The sequence below is a fragment of the Schistocerca cancellata genome, chromosome 2 (genome assembly GCF_023864275.1).
Source record: "Schistocerca cancellata isolate TAMUIC-IGC-003103 chromosome 2, iqSchCanc2.1, whole genome shotgun sequence".
NCBI classification, from domain to species: Eukaryota; Metazoa; Arthropoda; class Insecta; order Orthoptera; family Acrididae; genus Schistocerca; species Schistocerca cancellata.
The window spans coordinates 971021839-971041570 of NC_064627.1; the positions used below are offsets into that span (position 1 = coordinate 971021839).

The 19732-nt window shown below is 42.5% G+C and overlaps 1 protein-coding gene and 1 non-coding gene across 2 annotated transcripts in view; both read right to left on the reverse strand.

Annotated features, from left to right (window-relative positions):
- Positions 1–1274: 1274 nt before the first annotated feature.
- On the reverse strand, positions 1275–1349 carry Trnas-uga (transfer RNA serine (anticodon UGA)). The gene has a single exon. It is a non-coding gene; the product is annotated as a tRNA-Ser (tRNA).
- Positions 1350–16976: 15627 nt separating this feature from the next.
- The window catches only part of LOC126162931 (serpin B6-like), a 98814-nt gene continuing 96058 nt past the window's right edge, over positions 16977–19732 (reverse strand). The window contains exons 8-9 of the mRNA XM_049919754.1: positions 17318–17440; positions 16977–17164 (exon numbers count right to left, since the gene is read on the reverse strand). Coding sequence (XP_049775711.1) covers positions 17139–17164; positions 17318–17440 — 149 coding nt within the window. The 3' untranslated portion in view covers positions 16977–17138. The remainder of the gene's footprint in view (positions 17165–17317; positions 17441–19732) is intronic.

Below are 19732 nucleotides of genomic sequence, written 5' to 3' on the forward strand. Positions count from 1 at the left end.
TCTGGGTAGCAGTCTAGCATTTTCTGTATCCAGAAAGGCCCGTACAGGACCTGCAACATGCGGTCGTGCATTATCCTGCTGAAATGTAGGGTTTCGCGGGGATCGAATAAAGGGTAGAGCCACGGGTCGTAGCACATCTCAAATGTAACGTCCACTGTTCTAAGTGCCGTCAATGCGAACAAGAGGTGACTGAGACGTGTAACCGATGGCATGCCATACCATCACGCCCGGTGATACGCCAGTATGGCGATAACGAATACACGCTTCCAATGTGCGTTCACCGTGATGTCGCCAAACACGGATACGACCATCATGATGCTGTAAACAGAACCTGGATTCATCCGAAAAAATGACGTTTTGCCATTCGTGCACCCAGCTTCGTCGTTGAGTACACCATCGCAGGCGCTCCTGTCTGTGATGCAGCGTCAAGGTTAACCGCAGCCATGGTCTCCGAGCTGATAGGCCATGCTGCTGCGAACGTCGTCGAACTGTTCGTGCAGATGGTTGTTGTCCTGCAAACGTCCCCATCTGTTGACTGAGGGATCGAGACGTGTCTGCACGATCCGTTACAGCTATGCGGATATGATGCCTGTCGTCTCGACTGCTAGTGATACGAGGCCGTTGGGATCCAGCACGGCGTTCTGTATTACCCTGCTGAACCCACCGATTCCGCATTCTGCTAACAGTCATTCGATCTCGACCAACGCGAGCAGCAATGTCGCCATACGATAAACCGCAATCGCGATAGGCTACAATCTGACCTTTATCAAAGTCGGAAAAGTGATGGTACGCATTTCTCCTCCTTACACGAGGCATCACAACAACGTTTCACCAGGCAACGCCGGTCATCTGCTGTTTGTGTATGAGAAACCGGTTGGGAACTTTCCTCATGTCAGCACCTTGTAGGTGTCGCCACCAGCGCCAACGTTGTATGAATGCTCTGAAAAGCTAATCGTATGCATATCACAGCATCTTCTTCCTGTCGGTTAAATTTCGTGTCTGTAGCACGTCATCTTAGTGGTGTAGCAATTTTAATGGCCAGTAGTGTATTAGCAGCCAACTTCTGTCCTGACGGTGGTGGGGCGTGAAACTTCTTACTTTATAAGAAACATTTGTTATTTCGTAATACAAGCGTTTTCTTATCGCGCCGGTCTTGTCCACCCATGGTACGACTCACCTTGTTGTTCAGTAGCTGTTCACTTCATGACTAACTGAAAACCTCAGCTGCCGACAGCTGTTGTTGATATACCTCGATGTGGACAGCTGAAAATGTGTGTCCCGACCGGGACTCGAACCCGGGATCTCCTGCTTTCATGGCAGACGCTCTATCCATCTGAGCCACCGAGGACACAGATGAATAGCGCGGCTGCAGGGACTTATCCCTTGCACGCTTCCCGTGAGACTCACATTCCCAACTGTCCAGCATTCTACATATGTATTGTACCTTATAGACATTTGCCTACCCCCTCATTACTCGCGCACGCTTTGGCGATTCCCGTAAGAGTTTGGGCAACCTGTGCGCATTCGCACAGACGAAGGTCAATGGCTGGGTAGGCTTCAACTATATATATACGAAGACAGTAACTTGTTCTCAAAAGAACAGTTACTGTTGATGACCGAGTAGTTTTCCCCTGGAATAAATGATGACTAACTGAAAACCTCAGCTGCCGACAGATGTTGTTGATATACCTCGATGTGGACAGCTGAAAATGTGTGCCCCTTGCACGCTTCCTGTGTGTGTGTGTGTGTGTGTGTGTGTGTGTGTGTACACTTTAGTGTTCTATTGTACAGTGTTCATAGTTATCCTTAAGTACGAGGGGCGTTTGATAAGTAATGCAACACTTTTCTTTGTGAAAGCAGCTTGGTTTTATTCAGTATTCCAATAATACACATTATTCACCACTGATTTGGCTGCAAAACCCTATTTTCCGACGTAATCTACGTACAATGTGACGGGCTTACGTCACCTTACTGGGAGAGCCTGCAGGCCCACTTCACTGATCGACTTCGGAGCAAATGTTTTGCTGCATCTATAACCTGTCCATCATTCACGTGTTGCTTCCTGCGGAGATCATCCTTCATTCACTGGGCCAACAGACGGAAGTCGGAAGGTGGGAGATCTGGGTTTAGGGTGGCTGAGGAAGAACAGTTCAGTGATGTTTTGTGAGTTCCTATCAGGTGAGCAGACTTGTGTGAGGTCTTGCGTTGTCATGAAGAAGGAGAAGTTCGTTTCCATCTCTATGGCGAGAACACGCTGAAGTCGTTTCTTCAATTTAAATTTAGTGGGACATTGTTCCAGGAAACACAGCGATCTGTTAACATTATAACTTATTTAATAATCACAGTCGTGATCATATTTAAGTCGTTTATTTTCATCTTGTAGATGACTGGTTTCGAGCTTCTAAGAAATCACCAACATATTTACATTCTTTGACGATCGTAGGAATAGCTGGCGTGGAACAGATCCGTCCGAGCTGGCATGGAGAACACTGCAGTCTTCCCCCCTTCAATGTACTCTTTCTACATGTCTGCTCGCTTCCCTCCATTTAACACTGCAATTCACATAGCACTCTTAATGTTACCACCCTTGCTTTTAATTTCACTGAAGGTTGTTTTTACTTCTCTGCGTACCGAGTCAGTCCTGTCGACAGTGATTTCTTTTTCGATTTCTTCACATTCTTCACGCAGCCATTTCCTCTGCCCTTCCTGTTTATTTCATTCCTCAGTGGCTCGTATTTCTGTATTCCTGAATATCCCTGAACATTTTTGTTCTTCCTTCTTTCATCGATCAACTCAAGTTTTTCTTCTGTTACCCATGCTTTCTTCGCAGTTACCATTCTTTTGCCTATGTTTATCTCTCCAACTTTTGTGATTGTCCTTTTTTACAGATATCTATTCCTCTTCAGCTGAACTACCTATTGAGCTATTGCTTATCGCTGTATCTGGTTCTACCTGGGGACTGGGTGTCTGTGTTGTCCTCATCATTTCATCCTCATCATCATTCGTGACAGTAGCTGGATTAGATTGTGAAAAAAGTGGACTGTGTGAAAATTGGGACTTTGTAAAGGCGCTGATGACCGCGCAATTGAACGCTCCACAAACCAAACATCTTCGCTGTATCTAGACCCTCAGAGAACTTCAAGTATCTTTTCATTCTTTAGTGCATCCGTTTCCCATTCTTTACGCGTTGATTCTTCCTGACTAGTCTCTTAAACTTCAGCCTGCTATCCATTACTACTAAATTGTGATCTGAGTCTATTTCTGTTCCTAAGTATCTGATTTCGGAATCGCTGCCTCACCGTGATGTAATCTACTGAAATCTTCCCGTATCTCCCGGCCTTTTCCAAGTATACCTCCCCCTCTTGTGTGTCTTGAATAGAATATTCACTATTACGAGCTGAAATTTATTGGAGAACTCAATTAGCCTTGGTCGTCTCTCATTCCTGCCTGCAAGCCCATATTCTCTCTCACTCCTTTCTTCTACTCCTTCCCCTACAACCACATTCCATCTCCTTTTACTTACTGAATTACACGATCAATATCTTCATGTACTTTCTCTGTCTCTTCGTCTTCCGCTTGCGATGTTGACATGTATAGATGAACAATCGTCGGTGTTAGCTTACTGTCGAGTCTGATGAGAACAACCGTACCACTGAAATGGCGACCGTAACTCACTCGCTAAATTACTCCAGTTGTACCCGTTTCTGCTGCTGTTGATGTTATCTTACATTCATCTGACCAGAAATTCTTGCCTTCTTTCCATTTCACTTCACTGACTCCCACTATACATATGTTGAGCCTTGTGATTTCCCTTTACAGATTTTCGAGCTTCCCCACCGCATTCAAATTTCTGACAGCCCACCTTCCGGCTCGTAGAACGATGTCCTTCCATTGTTTACTCAATCTTTTTCTCATGGTAACCTCCCCATTGGCAGTCCCCTCCCGGAGATCTGAAAGGGGGACTAACCCAGAATCTTTTTCCGATGGAGATATCATCATGACCCTTTTTCAGTTACAGGCCATATGTCCTGTGGATACACATTATGTGTCTTTAATGCAGTGCTTTCCATTGCCTTATGATCCTCATGTTGTTGATCATTGCTGACTCTTCCGCCTTTAGGGGCAGTTTCCTACCCCAAGGACAACAGAGTACCCTGAAACTCTGTCCGCTCCTCCTTTCTCTTTGAAAACGCCTTTGGTTGAATGAGGGAGACTTCTTATGATGGAAGTCTCTGGCCACCTTTGCTAATTATTTTTATTCAAAATGTAAGTAGTGGTGGAGTTCGAACGCGGGACTGAGAATGTCTTTACAGCTACTCAAAGACATTGTAACCCCCCCCCCCCCTCCTATTTTTTAATCTCATTTTGTTCATTGCATTTGTTCCGGGCGGACACCACATGACACCCGTCAAGTTCATCGCTATGCAATTCACTCAATTTTTTTTGTTTTATTACAGAAGGCAGATAACCCTCTGCTCGAACATGCTGAGTTACCATTCCGCCTCCCCTAGACCATGGATGCTTTTAAACGCTTCGTGTGAGTTCAAGTAATGATATGTCAAATGACAGTGTTGGACTATAGCTATCATCTCTGAAAGCTACTCGTCTCTAGCTAATTTATTTGTTGATTAATTAAGTATTTGTATCTTTTTATTATGCAAATTGTTCTCAGAACGTCGTATCCGCCACAGCAACACAGTAAATGAATTCAGCATGAAAACATCATATCTTGTCATACTTGTATAGTTATTTAAAAATATGGTATCATTTTTGCTAGTAACTTTACTGAGATGTAATTACAGCCAATATGAAGAAAACCAATGCAGTTTAAAAGTGGTCAATCGCATATGTTAGCTGACACCAGTGTTCAAAATATGACAGAAGACGCTTGTATCAAGTAGAAATAAATAATTGTTTACATAATATTTAACGTCGTCTGCTTGCCATTTAACGTAAGTGCACTTGCACCAAAACTCTAGCTTATTTATGTATCAAGAAACTACAATTTTTATTAATTGTAAATGATCTGAGTGTGAACAAGTGTTTACAAATTTATTTGTTTCAACAGTATTTGAATAGATTTGTTTAGAGCGGAAAGTGGTCAACTTTAGTCGAAATCATGTCTGTAGAACATAAGAAAGATGTTTTCGGTGGGGATAACCTTCATCCAATGAGATGGTTCAAATGGCTCTGAGCACTATGCGACTTAACTTCTGCGGTCATCAGTCGCCTAGAACTTAGAATTAATTAAACCTAACTAACCTAAGGACATCACATACATCCATGCCCGAGGCAGGATTCGAACCTGCGACCGTAGTGGTCGCTCGGCTCCAGACTGTAGCGCCTAGAACCGCTCGGTCACTCCGGCCGGTCAGCCAATGAGAGTTCGACAGTGGCGGAACACTGATGGAGTCAAGTGGAGACAGATTCTTTTCGAGTGGTGTGCTCAAGTGACATTTGACGTTGTTATCTGGTGGAATGAAGACCTGTCTGTGGTAACGTGGGTTATTCAGTCGTATCGGCTATAGATTCTGGGTGGTGTACAGCTGGTACAATATTTTAATTTTTGAAGGGACTTTAGCTTTTGCGGGAGCTAAATATATTCCAGTATTACCACCAAACCTTTTTAGGCGGTGACCTGGGCATCCTTAAGACAAGGAAGAAGATTAGGAGATGGAAAGGTATATTAGGGATTTCGTTTCGAGCTGCAGTTGGTAAACCAGCACGGAATACTCGGCAAAGGTTCCTCGCATTGAAAGTAAACAATCAACCCATGGAGAGGACGAACGTCAATAAGACCTATGTGGGGCGTTTCCCAAGTTCACGACACACGACAGGGAAACTGTTGCGTGATTGCGTGAACGCCTTTACGCGTTTGGTTGATCCTACACTTGGTACTATGTTCCAAATTACTATTAAATGCCTTCAGTCAATATTTGGAACATTTGGTCCATGTAGGGTGCTAGTTTCTGATAATGCTCCGAACTTCACCGTGGCTGTTTTTCGAAATTTCTGTTTTCAGCCTGGTATCACAACAACGGCGTATTATCCAAATCATTCGCCCGCTGAACGAGGCAACCGAAATTAGCGTGCGGCCCTCATTGCCTTTCACCACAGTGATCATATCCGTTGGGACAACTTACGACCTTGTTGGGGTATGCTTTCAATACAGCTTTGCACATGGCACAAGAACGAACATTGGCCGCCCTTGTGCTTGCTTTTAGGCAAAACACCCGTTTACCTAATTTATGGGCGCTCAACGACCTCCTCCATGAGAAGGTTCACGCTGCGCAAATTCGGCCTAGCCAGAAGCGCGCGAATAATACACTACTGGCCATTAAAACTGCTACACCACGAAGATGACGTGCTACAGACGCGGAATTTAACCGTCAGGAAGAAGATGCTGTGATATGCAAATGATTAGTTTTTCGGAGCATTCACAAAAGCTTGGAGCCGGTGACGACCCCTACAACGTGCTGACATGAGGAAAGTTTCCAACCGATTTCTCATACACAAACAGCAGTTGACCGGCGTTGCCCTGTGAAACGTTGTTGTGATGCTTCGTGTAAGGAGGAGAAATGCATACCATCACGTTTCCGACTTTGATAAAGGTTGGATTGTAGCCTATCGCGATTGCGGTTTATCGTATCGCGACATTACTGCTCGCGTTGGTCGAGATCCAATGACTGATAGCAGAATGTGGAATCGGTGGTTCACGAGGGTAATACGGAACGCCGTGCTGGATCCCAACGGTCTCGTATCACTAGCATTCGAGATGACAGGCATTTTATCCGCATGGCTGTAAAGGCCTTGACGCTGCATCACAGACAGGAGCGCCTGCGATGGTGTACTCAACGTCGAATCTGGGTGCACGAATGGCAAAACGTAATTTTTTCGAATGAATGCAGGTTCGCCCGCATCTCGTGGTCGTGCGGTAGCGTTCTCGCTTCCCACGCCCGGGTTCCCGGGTTCGATTCCCGGCGGGGTCAGGGATTTTCTCTGCCTCGTGATGGCTGGGTGTTGTGTGATGTCCTTAGGTTAGTTAGGTTTAAGTAGTTCTAAGTTCTAGGGGACTGATGACCATAGATGTTAAGTCCCATAGTGCTCAGAGCCATTTTTGAATGCAGGTTCTGTTTACAGCATCACGATGGTCGCATCCGTGTTTGGCGTCATCGCGGTCAACGCATATTGGAAGCATGTATTCGTTATCGCCATACTGGCGTATCACTCGGCGTTATGGTATGGGGTGCCATTGCTTACATATCTCGGTCACCTCTTGTTCGCATTGATGGCACTTTGAACAGTGGACGTTACATTTGAGATGTGTTACGACCCGTGGCTCTACCCTTCATTCGATCCCTGCGAAACCCTACATTTCAGCAGGATAATGCACGACCGCATGTTGCAGGTCCTGTACGGGCCTTTCTGGGTACAGAAAATGTTCAACTGCTGCCCTGGCCAGCACTTTTCTCCAGACCTCTCACCAAGTGAAAACGTCTGGTCAAAGGTGGCCGAGCAACTGGCTCGTCACAATACGCCAGTCACTACTCTTGATGAACAGTGGTATCGTGTTGAAGCTGCATGGGCAGCTGTACCTGTAAACGCCATCCAATCTCTGTTTGACTCAATGCCCAGGCGTAACAAGGCCGTTATTATGACCAGAGGTGGTTTTTCTGGGTATTGATTTCTGAGGATCTATGCACCCAAATTGCGTGAAAATGTAATCACATGTCAGTTCTAGTATAATATATTTGTCCAATGAATACCCGATTACCATCTGCATTTCTTCTTGGTGTAGCCACTTTAATGTCCAGTAATGTAATGTGAAGCTCGCCGATGGGAAGCTAGCTCGCTGCTATGATGTTGGCAGGTTGCTGATCTCATTGCGGCTGGGGGACAGGTTCTGGATTAAGATATTTGGTGCTGTCAGATGGGGGAAGTAGAAGGTGCACTTGATCGTTGAAGATCCTAAGACCAGAGGAATTTTCAGGGTCCCGATTTCCAAAAATAAGCACTGAGATTTTGAACCGGAATCAAAAATGGTTCAATGGCTCTGAGCACTTTGGGACTTAGCTTCTGATGTCGTCAGTCTCCTAGAACTTAGAACTACTTAAACCTAACTAACATAAGGACATCACACACATCCATGCCTGAGGAATTATTCGAACCTGCGACCGTAGCGGTCGCGCGGTTCCAAACTGTAGCGCCTAGAACCGCTCGGTCACCCCGTCCGGCCACGCCAGAATCAATTTTATAGTGAAAGGTAACTCTTAGTCGGATCTTTCGTTTCTTTCACGTGTTATCTCGCCTTCTGTGAACTGAAATATTTATTTTACTTTCTTTGAGATCCTCCACTAAGCTGTTCCAATATACAGGCTGAGGCAGCAAAGACAAGCCACCTGAAATAAATCCATAATGAATAAATGTATGTAGGTGTGGTTTTCACCAAGCTACACCGGACAATATGGTCAATTTCCTGATATTTGCAAGTAATTTTTATCGTTTATAGTCTCCGAATTGGGACTTAACTTAGTTTATTATTTAGTTTTTATAGAGCTACACACCTTCTTGCGTAGTATTTGAAAGAAACTTCAACAACGTAACATGTGTGGGGCTTGGTCAACTAGTATGAAGATAGCACCGCCACGAACCGCTGCCGCACCATGAAAAGTTCTACAAACGTCGGCCCCATTACATCAAATGTAAGCAGGTACGTAACTCACGCATGGTTCTTACCTTTACTTTTGCGCTTGAAGCCCATTAGTCAGTCAGTGTTTTGCTGTTGTAGCAATCAGATAACTTGTTAGTTAAGCTATTTAAGCGTTCACGACGTATAAGACAGTTAATATAGTTAATGGCACATGTCTCCAAACTATTAGAGCAGTGGTGCCGTTGTATGCTGAAGAGTTCCCATATCGTACCAAGCACTCACTATCTGTCTTCGCAAGCGTTATAAAGAAATTATTTAAATGAAAGTTCTGCCATTTGACTATAAGTATTGTTCATTCTGTTGTCCAGTCGCGAATTCAGCTTTGGCCGTTTTCGTGTACAATAATGTTAAGCATCATTAGGCTTCCGTAAGCGAAGTCATCGTCGAAATACACTGTAAGACAAAAAAAAGCGATGCACAACGCAGGAACGATCCGAGTGGGACGAAAAACTGCATAGGAGTTTTTAACATTTTCTAATAGATTTTGACCTTCCAAAAAACAGGAAAAATATCCAAAAAATTCTATCACACAGATTTTTATGTACATTGCAGTATTTATACCGATATGTTTTTTTTAATTTAATAATTATTAAAAATTATACCAATTATAATTGATAAAATAAACTTAAATTTAAATTAATTACAATGTTAACTATTCTTTGTCATCACTTGCGGGTTTTACCGTGAACTCCTGGGCGGCAGAAGCAAATGCAAACAATCTTATTGTTCAGTTTTATGGTGTTGGGACATGTCAAATGAAGGATTTGTATCTCGTATGAAATCAAGAGAAACTCTCAGTAGACATATTGCTATTCAAGTGAACAGTGCTTTTGTTTCTGTCTAGTCATGGCTACACGATGTTGTGTTATTTCTCCAAGCAGTTTTTGTTATATCTGTGGTGAATACACTATCAAAAGTCAACAGCGAACCATAAATGATTTTGTGAGGACAGTTTATTTTGCTTACTTTAAATCAAAACTTGGTGATTAAGATAAACCATGGGCCCTACATAAGGTGTGTAGAAGATGTGAAGAAGATCTTCGTTTGTGGTTTAAGGTTAAGAAAAATGTAATTCGATTTGAAATTCCTGTGATATGGTGTGAGCAGAAAAACCATATCACTGATTGCTACATCTGTTCAGTTGACGTAAAGGGATTCAATTCAAAAAACGAAAGAAGCATATTATATCCGAACCTTGATTCAGCTGTACGTCCACTGCCCCATAGCTCTGAAATACCTATTCCACAGCCACCTTCCAGTTTGGATGAATACCCGAGTGAGTTGGAGGACGAAGTTACGTTACCTCCTCAGGGTGAATCAAGCTCAGATTTTCCTTTAGACGAAGATGAAAGGCTTCAGCTATTTTCCCAAAGTAAGCTCAATTATCTAGAAAGAGGTTTAGGTCTTTCAAAAGTTACATCCGAACTGTTGGGTTCCAGATTAACAAATAAAAGCTGTCAGAAGCAAAGCTGAAAGAGGGAGTTTTCACTGGCCCCGACATAAGAAAACTTTTAACTGGCACCCTCTTTGTGGAAAGTATGAATGAGAACGAAGAAACAGCTTGGGTATCGTTCAAGGATGTAGTGCGAACGTTTTTGGGAAATACTAAGGATCCTGACTACAAAATCATTGTTCTACGGATGCTAGCAGCATACGAAGCTCAAGGCTGTAAGATGAGCTTGAAGGTCCATTTTTTACACTCCCACATAGACAGTTTTTGTAGTGGACTGACCCGACAGCCAATCCACTATGACTTGTAGCCGAATAGCACGCGTTTAAGCTCACGCAGGCTGGCGTGAGGTCTGGAACAGATTAAAGGAGTTGAGTCTAATAAATAAAGTACGGAGTTTATGTAATACTTAACTTTAATCCATAATTGGAGAACATCGCTCTTGTTGATACATTATATAATCTCAGTATAAACTGGTAATGGCGCCTTGCTAGGTCGTAGCAAATGGCGTAGCTGAAGGCTATGCTAACTATCGTCTCGGCAAATGAGAGCGTATTTGTCAGTGTAGCATCGCTAGCAAAGTCTGCTGTACAACTGGGGCGAGTGCTAGGACGTCTCTCTAGACCTGCCGTGTGGCGGCGCTCGGTCTGCAATCACTGACAGTGGCGATACGCGGGTCCGACGTATACTAGCGGACCGCGGCCGATTTAAAGGCTACCACCTAGCAAGTGTGGTGTCTGGCGGTGACACCACAGTTTTCCTGAGAACCTGGGAGCTTACAGTGAAGAACAGGGGGAGCGGTTTCACCAGGATGGCCGTGATATCAAGAGACGGTACCAAGGAAGTTGGGATGTCACTATGCTTGCTGACCACTGTTGGATGCTTAAGCGGTAAACTAAAGATGGAAATCGGAAAAGGACTCGGCGAAGTATCAGGGAAAAGAAGAAAAAATTTCATAAAAAACATGAATAAGTATAATATTGTTACTATATGTCTCAAAATAATGTTTCATTGGTTGTAAAAAATATTATGTTTGATAATTTTGAATAAACGAGTGCTTTTGACAATTTTTTGTGTTTCAATTTGCAAAAAACCTTATGTGATAGAAAAAAAATGGACGTCAATTCTGAAATCAGCGCATTCTAATATGTATAATTCAGTAAAAAGATCTCATGCAGCTGACAAAAAAATTTTTTGCAGACCTGTGAAATCGATAGCTGTGATACACATGTACAACAAACAAATGATTAGAATATGAAAAAATTGAATGATTTGTTAAAGAGAAAGAGCTCCACAATTTGAGCAAGTCATGCATAAATCCACCTCTAACCCTTACGCATGCCTCTATTCAGCTGGGGATTGATCGATGGAGTTATTGTGGATACCCTTCTGGGGTATATAATGCCACATTCTTTCCAATTGGTGCGTTAGATCGTCAGAATCATGAACTGGTTGGAGGGCCCTGCTCATAAGGCTCCAAACGTTCTCAATTGTGGCGAGATCCGGCGACCTTGCTGGCCAAGATCTGATATGGCAAGCACGAAGACCAACAGTAGAACTATTGTCGTATGGGGGCGAGCGTTATCTTGCTGAAATGTTAAGCTCAGGATACCTGGCCATGAAGGGCAACATAACGCGACTAGAATATCGCCGACTTACCGCTGTACTGTAAAGGTGCTCTGTATGACAAAGAAAGAGGTCCTGCTATGAAAAAAAATGGCGTCCCAGGCAATGAGGGCGACAGTCAGACTGGTATCTCACTACAGTCTGAGGCGTCTCCAGGCACATCTCGGCTGGTCGTCGCGGCTCAGTTCGAAGTGGGACTCATCACTAGAGACAGTTCTACTCCAGTCAATGAGATTCAAACTCTAATACCTATCTGGAGACGTCCTGGACAGTAGTAGACCAACGCGTTACAGAATGAGATTTTCACTCTGCAGCGGAGTGTGCGCTGATATGAAACTTCCTGGCAGATCAAAACTGTGTGCCGGACCGAGACTCGAACTCGGAACCTTTGCCTTTCGCGGGCAAGTGCTCTGCCACCTGAGCTACCCAAGCACGACTCACGCCCCGTCATCACAGCTTTACTTCTGCCAGCACTTGGTCTCCTACCTTCCAAACTTTACAGAAGCTCTCCTGCAGGAGAGCTTCTGTACAGTTTGGAGACGAGGTACTGGCAGAAGTAAAGCTGTGAGGAGGGGGCGTGAGTCGTGCTTGGGTAGCTCAGGTGGTAGAGCATCTGCCCGCGAAAGGCAAAGGTCCCGAGTTCGAGTCTCCGTCTGGCACAAAGTTTTAATCTGCCAGGAAGTTTCAGACCAACGCGTTATCGACTTACTCAGTTTGTGAGGCTTGTAAGAGGTATGCGCTATATGCGCTGCCTGCAATAGGCAAGGCATAGGAGAGTCTCTGACCAGAGAGCAGTATGTAGTTAGTTGTTGCTTGTCGCTAGTCGACAGTAGTCTGCGTGAGTCGGCAGTAGTCGGCGCGTGTCTGCGCTTGTGTGCAGTCTGTCCTGGTCGGGACTCTGGAGGATGAGTATTATTGTAGACGGTAAAGAAGCAGCCTTGCGCATATCTAGTAATGTATGTTAACTGTCGTCCAATTTCTTTTAAAAAATGCCCCAATAATAATTTTGATAATATAAAGTAATTTTTTTTAAAAAAGCATTCATTTCAATTTAAAGATTTTATCCAGTGAATAATTAATTCCTTTCACGAGTCACAAAACATAGGCCAGCATTGCACGGAGCTGTGCCGAAAATGTTTTAGGTAAGAGCAGATATATTGGCAGTTTTTATTGAGGTAAGAATTTTTGCTTTTTGTTCATTCAGAATGGAGGGCCGAGGCGCAGCGCTGCTGTCGTCATAAAATCTACCAGGTTACTGAATTTTTTTTATTATTTTGTAGTTTCGGAATTTTTCTGTTTCGAACTTAACATTAAATGAGAAAAGAATTTTGTGGTTACATTGAGTGTGAATGCATTTCTGCACGGAGACTATAAATGGGAACCAATTTTGTTCAGAGGTTATATTCATATTTAATTAATATTTCCGTGGGGAGGTTACACTTGGTTCATCATCTTAATTAATATTTTCGTGTGGGGAGGTTACAAGCTCTTTCTGTTGAATAAATCATTCAATTTTTCTAAAACTGTTATTTGTTTGTCCTATATGTATTATATCACATCTACCGATTTCCGTACAATTCAGATTATTCCTTCGTGGCGCATCGTTTTCTTCTTTTAGTTTCTTTTTTTTGTTGGAGTGCGTTATCTTGTATTCTTGCTTTATTCTTCATTTAAATGTGCCACGCTACGTGAGCCATCACTTTTTCTTGCCACGGAGCTCATTACGGTATTTACTGTTACTTTGATAAACTGGCGCTCAACTGCAGAGTAGGCAGCGAGAATTATAACCAATAACCAACAGCAGCTGTATATATGCTAGCTAAATATCAGGAACTGGACGCCAATATCTGAGTTGTGGTTGCCGTGCTTCGCTAGTCTACTATGATAATATGTACGGCAGTAAGTTAATAGTTTATTAAATGATCTTTCAGCTAGTTAACTATTTCTGCCTTCTGAATTTATACTTGCATACCCGAGGAGACTGTCCCGTTGCGCAGCTGGACGCAATAAGCGTAAAAATAACTCATCTTCGAAGTAATCTGTTACTTTCTTGGAACTATTTATTTCCCTAATCCATACTATATTAGATATGAGGACACAACCTTCCCATAGCACTGATTTTATGTAAGTATGCTGCATGTGACGACTTTGCATGTATATTAAAGATAGACAGCGTTACTAACTTTGACCTCTTCGACATTACATTGCCTACGAGTATTTCTGTTCTGCTTATCCTTTACGTTTCTCACTTCCTTTTGAAAGAAGTCCATACTTCCCCAACGCACAGTAAGCTCACAAAACGATTTGTTGCGATAGAAAAAGCATCCGACCTTTTGAATAAGCCAAGATGTTTGAAGTTATCGGAAAAGAGTTAGAGACGGGTAACATACAGTAAGCAAAAGAAACAAGAGGGAATAATAAGAATGTAAGACCAAGGGAGAAGTGCCCGCGTGCTCGCATCAAAAATGGCGTAAGACAAAGGCGCAGCATTTCTCCTCTACATATCAAACAGTACATCGAAGAAGTGCAGCAGCTGTAAAAGAAATATTCAGAAGTGGCATTAAAATTCAGAGGAGGGGGGGGGATATTAGCGACAAGAGTCGTTAACGACACTGCTACTACTCCGTTTGAGTACAAGAAAGAATTACAAGAAGTATGGTAAGGAAAAACGTCTACTGAGCAAAGTCGACATCAAAGTTTTACAAAAGTTCGAAACATAGCGCATATTTCAATGCGAGATGCTTTTAATAATTTCCACAACGAAATTCTGTCTCGAAATCTGGCAGAAAACCCAAAGAGATTCTGGTCATACATAAAGCACACCAGTGGCAAGACGCAAGCAATACCTTCACTGCGCGATAACAACGGTGAAGACACTGATGACAGTGCCACTAAAGCAGAATTATTAAACACTGTTTTCCGATACTCCTTCACCAAAGAAGGCGAAGTAAACATTCATGAATTCCAATCAAGAGCAACTGCCAAGATGAGAAACATAGAAGTAAATATCCTTGGTGTAACAAAGCAGCTTAAATCACTTAATAAAGGCAAGGCCTCCGGTCCAGATTGTATACCAGTCAGGTTCCTCTCAGAGTATGCTGATAAAATAGCTCCATATTTAGCAGTTACATACAACCACTCGCTCACAGAAAGATCCGTACCTAAAGACTGGAAAATTGCTGAAGTCACACCAGTACCCAAAAAGGGAAGTAGGAGTAATCCGCTGAATTACAGGCCTATACCACTAACGTCGATTTGCAGTAGGGTTTTGGAGCATACACTGTATTCGAACATTATGAAGTACCTCGAAGAAAAAGATTTATTGACACATAGTGAGCACGGATTCAGAAAATATCGTTCTTGTGAAACACAACTAGATCTTTATACTCATGAAGTAATAAGTGATATCGACAGGGGATGTCAAATTGATTCCATATTTTTAGATTTCCAGAAGGCTTTCGACACCGTTCCTCACAAGCATATTCTAACCAAACTGCGTACCTACGGAGTATTGCCTCAGTTGTGCGACTGGATCCGTGATTTCCTGTCAGAACGGTCACAGTTCGCAGTAATAGACGGAAAGTCATCGAGTAAAACAGAAGTAATATCCGGCGTTCCCTAAAGTCATCAGATGACCAAAACGAATTGGAAAATGATTTCGGTAAGATACCTGTATGGTACGAAAAATGGCAATTGACCTTATATACGGAAAAGTGTGAAGTTATTCACATGAGTACTAAAAGAGCTAAATTTTGATTACGTGATAAGTCACACAAATCTGAAGGCTGTAAATTCAGCTAAATACTTAGGGATTACAATTACAAATAACCTAAATTGGCACGATCACATAGATAATATTGTGGGTAGAGCAAACCTAAGACTGCGATTCATTGGCAGAACACTTAGAAGGTGCAAGAGGTATACTAAAGAGACTGCTTACACCACGCTTTTCCGCCCTATTCTGGAGTATTGCTGTACGGTGTGGGATCCGCATCAGGTGGGACTGACGGATGAAATCGAAAAAGTACAAAGAAGGGCACCTCGTTTTGTATTATCGCGAAATAGGGGAGATAATGTCACAGACATGATACATGAATTGGAGTGGCTATCGTTAAAACAAAGGCCGTTTTCGTTGCGACGGTATCTTCTCATGAAATTTCAGTCACCAGTTTTCTCCTCCGATTGCGAAAGCATTCTGTTGCCACCCACATACATAGGGAGAAATGATCATCACGATAAAATAAGAGAAATCAGGCCTCGCACAGAAAAAATTAAGAGCTCGTTTTTCCCGCGTGCCCTTCGAGAGTGGAACGGTAGAGATACAGCTTGGAGATGGTTCATTGAACCCTCTGCCAGGCACTTTATAGTGAATAGCAGAGTAACCACGTAGATATAGATTTAGAAGAGGAGGACTACGCAGGAGATTAACTGAAGGAATCCCACCACCTGGAAAAAAAAAGCTTAACGCTCGAAGAAAAGAGGGCGTTAGAAACAGGTTAGCAAAGGGAAAAAAGAGCATTCCTCTCAAAAGAAAACCAGGAAAGTACAGAATACGTGCGTTTGAGATAGGGTGTCATAAAATGATTCTGAAAATTAAGTTAGCAGATGAGGTTATCGGCAGAATCGATGAAGAAAGGAATACGGGAAGAACGCTAATTGCCGGCCGGGGTGGCCGAGCGGTTTTAGGCGCTACAGTCTGGAACCGGGCGACCACTACGGTTCGAATCCTGCCTCGGGCATGGATGTGTGTGATGTCCTTAGGTTAGTCAGGTTTAATTAGTTCTAAGTTCTAGGCGACTGATGACCTCAGAAGTTAAGTCGCATAGTGCTCAGAGCCATTTGAACCATTTTGAAGAACGCTAATTACAAGAAGAGACACCGTTACAGGATATGTGTTCCATGATAAAAGGAAGTCTTACAGGTTACATACTGTAGGGGAATATTGACACCGGAACGCATGCATCTGTGTGTGCTGTTCTCAGATTAAGTGGCTGGCACGGAAAAGGAAATCATGGTGGATGTAACTTGTCAAAAAATAAATAAATAAAAAAGAACATAAAAAATAAAAACAAGAAACACTGAGCCTTTCTTTTAAATAGTTCCTTAAATACTATTTCTCCATTAGAGATCTTTTGAAGTAATCTTATCACACTTACTGTAGAATTCTTTATTCACATACTTCAGTAGAAAATTTCGGCTTTCACTTAGGATTCGGGAGAAAATGCTATAACGTGCGCATCCCCTTTTGTTGTTTAGGAATAATTGTTCATGATGGACAAACATTGTTTTTCGTACATTACATCTTTTTCAAAGAAAAAAACATTTTTTACAGAATTCTTCATCCGTCAGACTTCATGAAGGAGGAGTTGAGTAGCGACCTGCAAACAGGACAGTGTGTGTTTGCAGGAATAATTACACGTCATGGAAAACACACATTTGTTTTTAACACAATAAGTATTTCTCAAAAGTAAAATAGCTTTCATGGAAGTCTTCGTCCATCAGAATTTATGAAGGAGGAGTTGAGTAGCGACCTGCAAACAGCACAGTGTGTGTTTGCTGGTCCAGTATAAGGAACACGAACGGGTGGTCTGCCTTGAAGATGATGGGGGGGTCGGGTGCAGGAACGGACAGTGAGTAGCCGACCATCACGACAGCTGGAAATACAGAAAATACATGAGAATGTAATACACTATTTTATGTCCAATCTTATGTACTATTGTACACCTACAAGTAGAAGTATGAAAATAAATTTAACTCATTTAGTGGTACGTCCTGAAACAATAGTATGAGCGTCTGGAAACCACGGGCAATAAAATTTTATGACGTCAGTAAATCAGATTAGGATTTCACTGCGCGTTCATAACAGTCAGTTCCGCAATTTTTCGCAAGTACACAAATGTTAAATGATTCCTCACGCCGATACTGTTGTATCCAGACATTCACTGAATGCGCTAGCTAGTTGACGCAATACACAATGCAAACTGAACAAGCTAGTCTATAATACAGGTATCATTTTTGTTGTGTACACAGTTCCGCGTAGTCAGCGCGTACATTACGAGATGTCGCTGTCTTAGAGACGGACCAAATTCTGCTTCCGCCGATCCGCGTATTAATATGTAACGCAGCCAATGAGATTGCTGCTAACGTAGAACCTTTTCTCCTCGCGGATCACACACGCGCAGTGATACCTGAACGCGCGAGGTATTATAACGAGTGTACAGACCTCCGATTAATCAGTCTGCATCAGTCTGCGATAGTCTGCAATAGTCTGCATTAGTCTGTAGTCAAGTTTCAGTCTGCGCCTAATAAGATTACCATATTCCTGTACATAGCCATGAAGATAAATGACTAGACACTTTGTCAAGTATCAGAGATATGTGAGAATAAGATTAACGTACCAAGACCAAAGGAACTTCAGATTGACAATTGTAAACAGCATCCAGAATCTAGTTACGTAATATCTATGATTTTTATTATTTTAATAAATGTGTGTGAAAATTAATCAAGTTCTGTTTAAAGTTGGTCACCGTCAATCTGCTACTCTAAGCGTGCAAGTGGCATTTCTATCGTCTGACCTAACGGCAGAAGATAAACACGCCACGATAAGACCACGAGACATATTGCTGACACTCGCCTACTTCGTTAGAGCGACAAGTCAAATAATCTGTGGGTGTGCGTGTACCGAAGGTCTTACAGTACGCACACCACAATTTTCCAACAAAGACCCTCAAATGACACAGATATCCACATCTCAATTATTCTCATGTGAATACTGTGGCGGCTTAGAGGCGTTGTTTGTACAAAATCATTAACAACTAAATTAATAACACTCTGCGCCAACTGTGTAATGCTGCGTAGAAAATTAACACCACGCGACGCTTGGTTATCTCTGTCCTAAGCGTATTACAAGTTGGAAAGCTCTTCAACACAGATGCTTTTCGCGTCTATTGACGGAGCATCAGAAGTGGTAATATCATAATCACTACGAGTAGATGATTATTTTCGTTCTTTCAGTATTTGTAGACTGAAAGACAGTTTTGCTTAAGGGTGACTGATTCCTGACAGTACTGTCAGCGTTCTGTGTTTCTTGTTACAAGTTCTGGTGACAACTGCTTCACAATTCATGTTAGCTGACTTGATTTGCTTCACTCACCGAGCCCGCTTTCTGGCGTATGGTTTCGAAGCCCAGTAGACTATCTTGATTTGGAACTCTGTTACTAGTAGCTTACCAATTCTCTCTGAGAATGTTCGCGTTTTGCAATCAGTACTGTGTTGTTATCTTTTCATTTATGTTCCTCTCTTTTGGTGCTAGTGCCAATGACAATTTCTTCTGCTTGTTGTTGTTCTTGTGATCCTCAGTTCGACAATTGATTTCGTGCAATTCTTCATGCTCCTCTATCCTGTGCAAGTCTCTTCATCTCCGAACAACTAATGCAACTTACGTCCTTCTGAATCTGCTGAATGTATTCATATATTGGTGTCCGTCTACGATTTTACCCCCCCCCCCCTTCCCACAGTTCCTTCCAGTACTAAACTGGTGATACCTTGATGTCTCAGAATGTGTTCTGTCAACCGATCCCTTCTTCTAGTCAGGCTGCGTTACAAAGTTCTTTTCTCCCAAGTTCTGTTCAGTATCAACTCAGTAATTATGTGATATATCTATCCAGTCTTCAGCATTCTGCTGTACCACCACATTCCAAAAGCTTCCATTCCCTTCTTGTGTAAACTGTTTATTATCCATGTTTCACTTCCGTACATGGCTACACTCCATACAAATACTATTAGAAAATACTTCCTAACACTTAAGTCGAAATTCGGTGTTAATAAACTTCTCTTCTTCAGAAACCCTATACTTGCCATTCCTAATCTACGTTTTATATCCTTTTCTACCTCAACCTTCATAATTACTTTATTGCACAAATTGCAAAACTTATCTTCTACTTTGC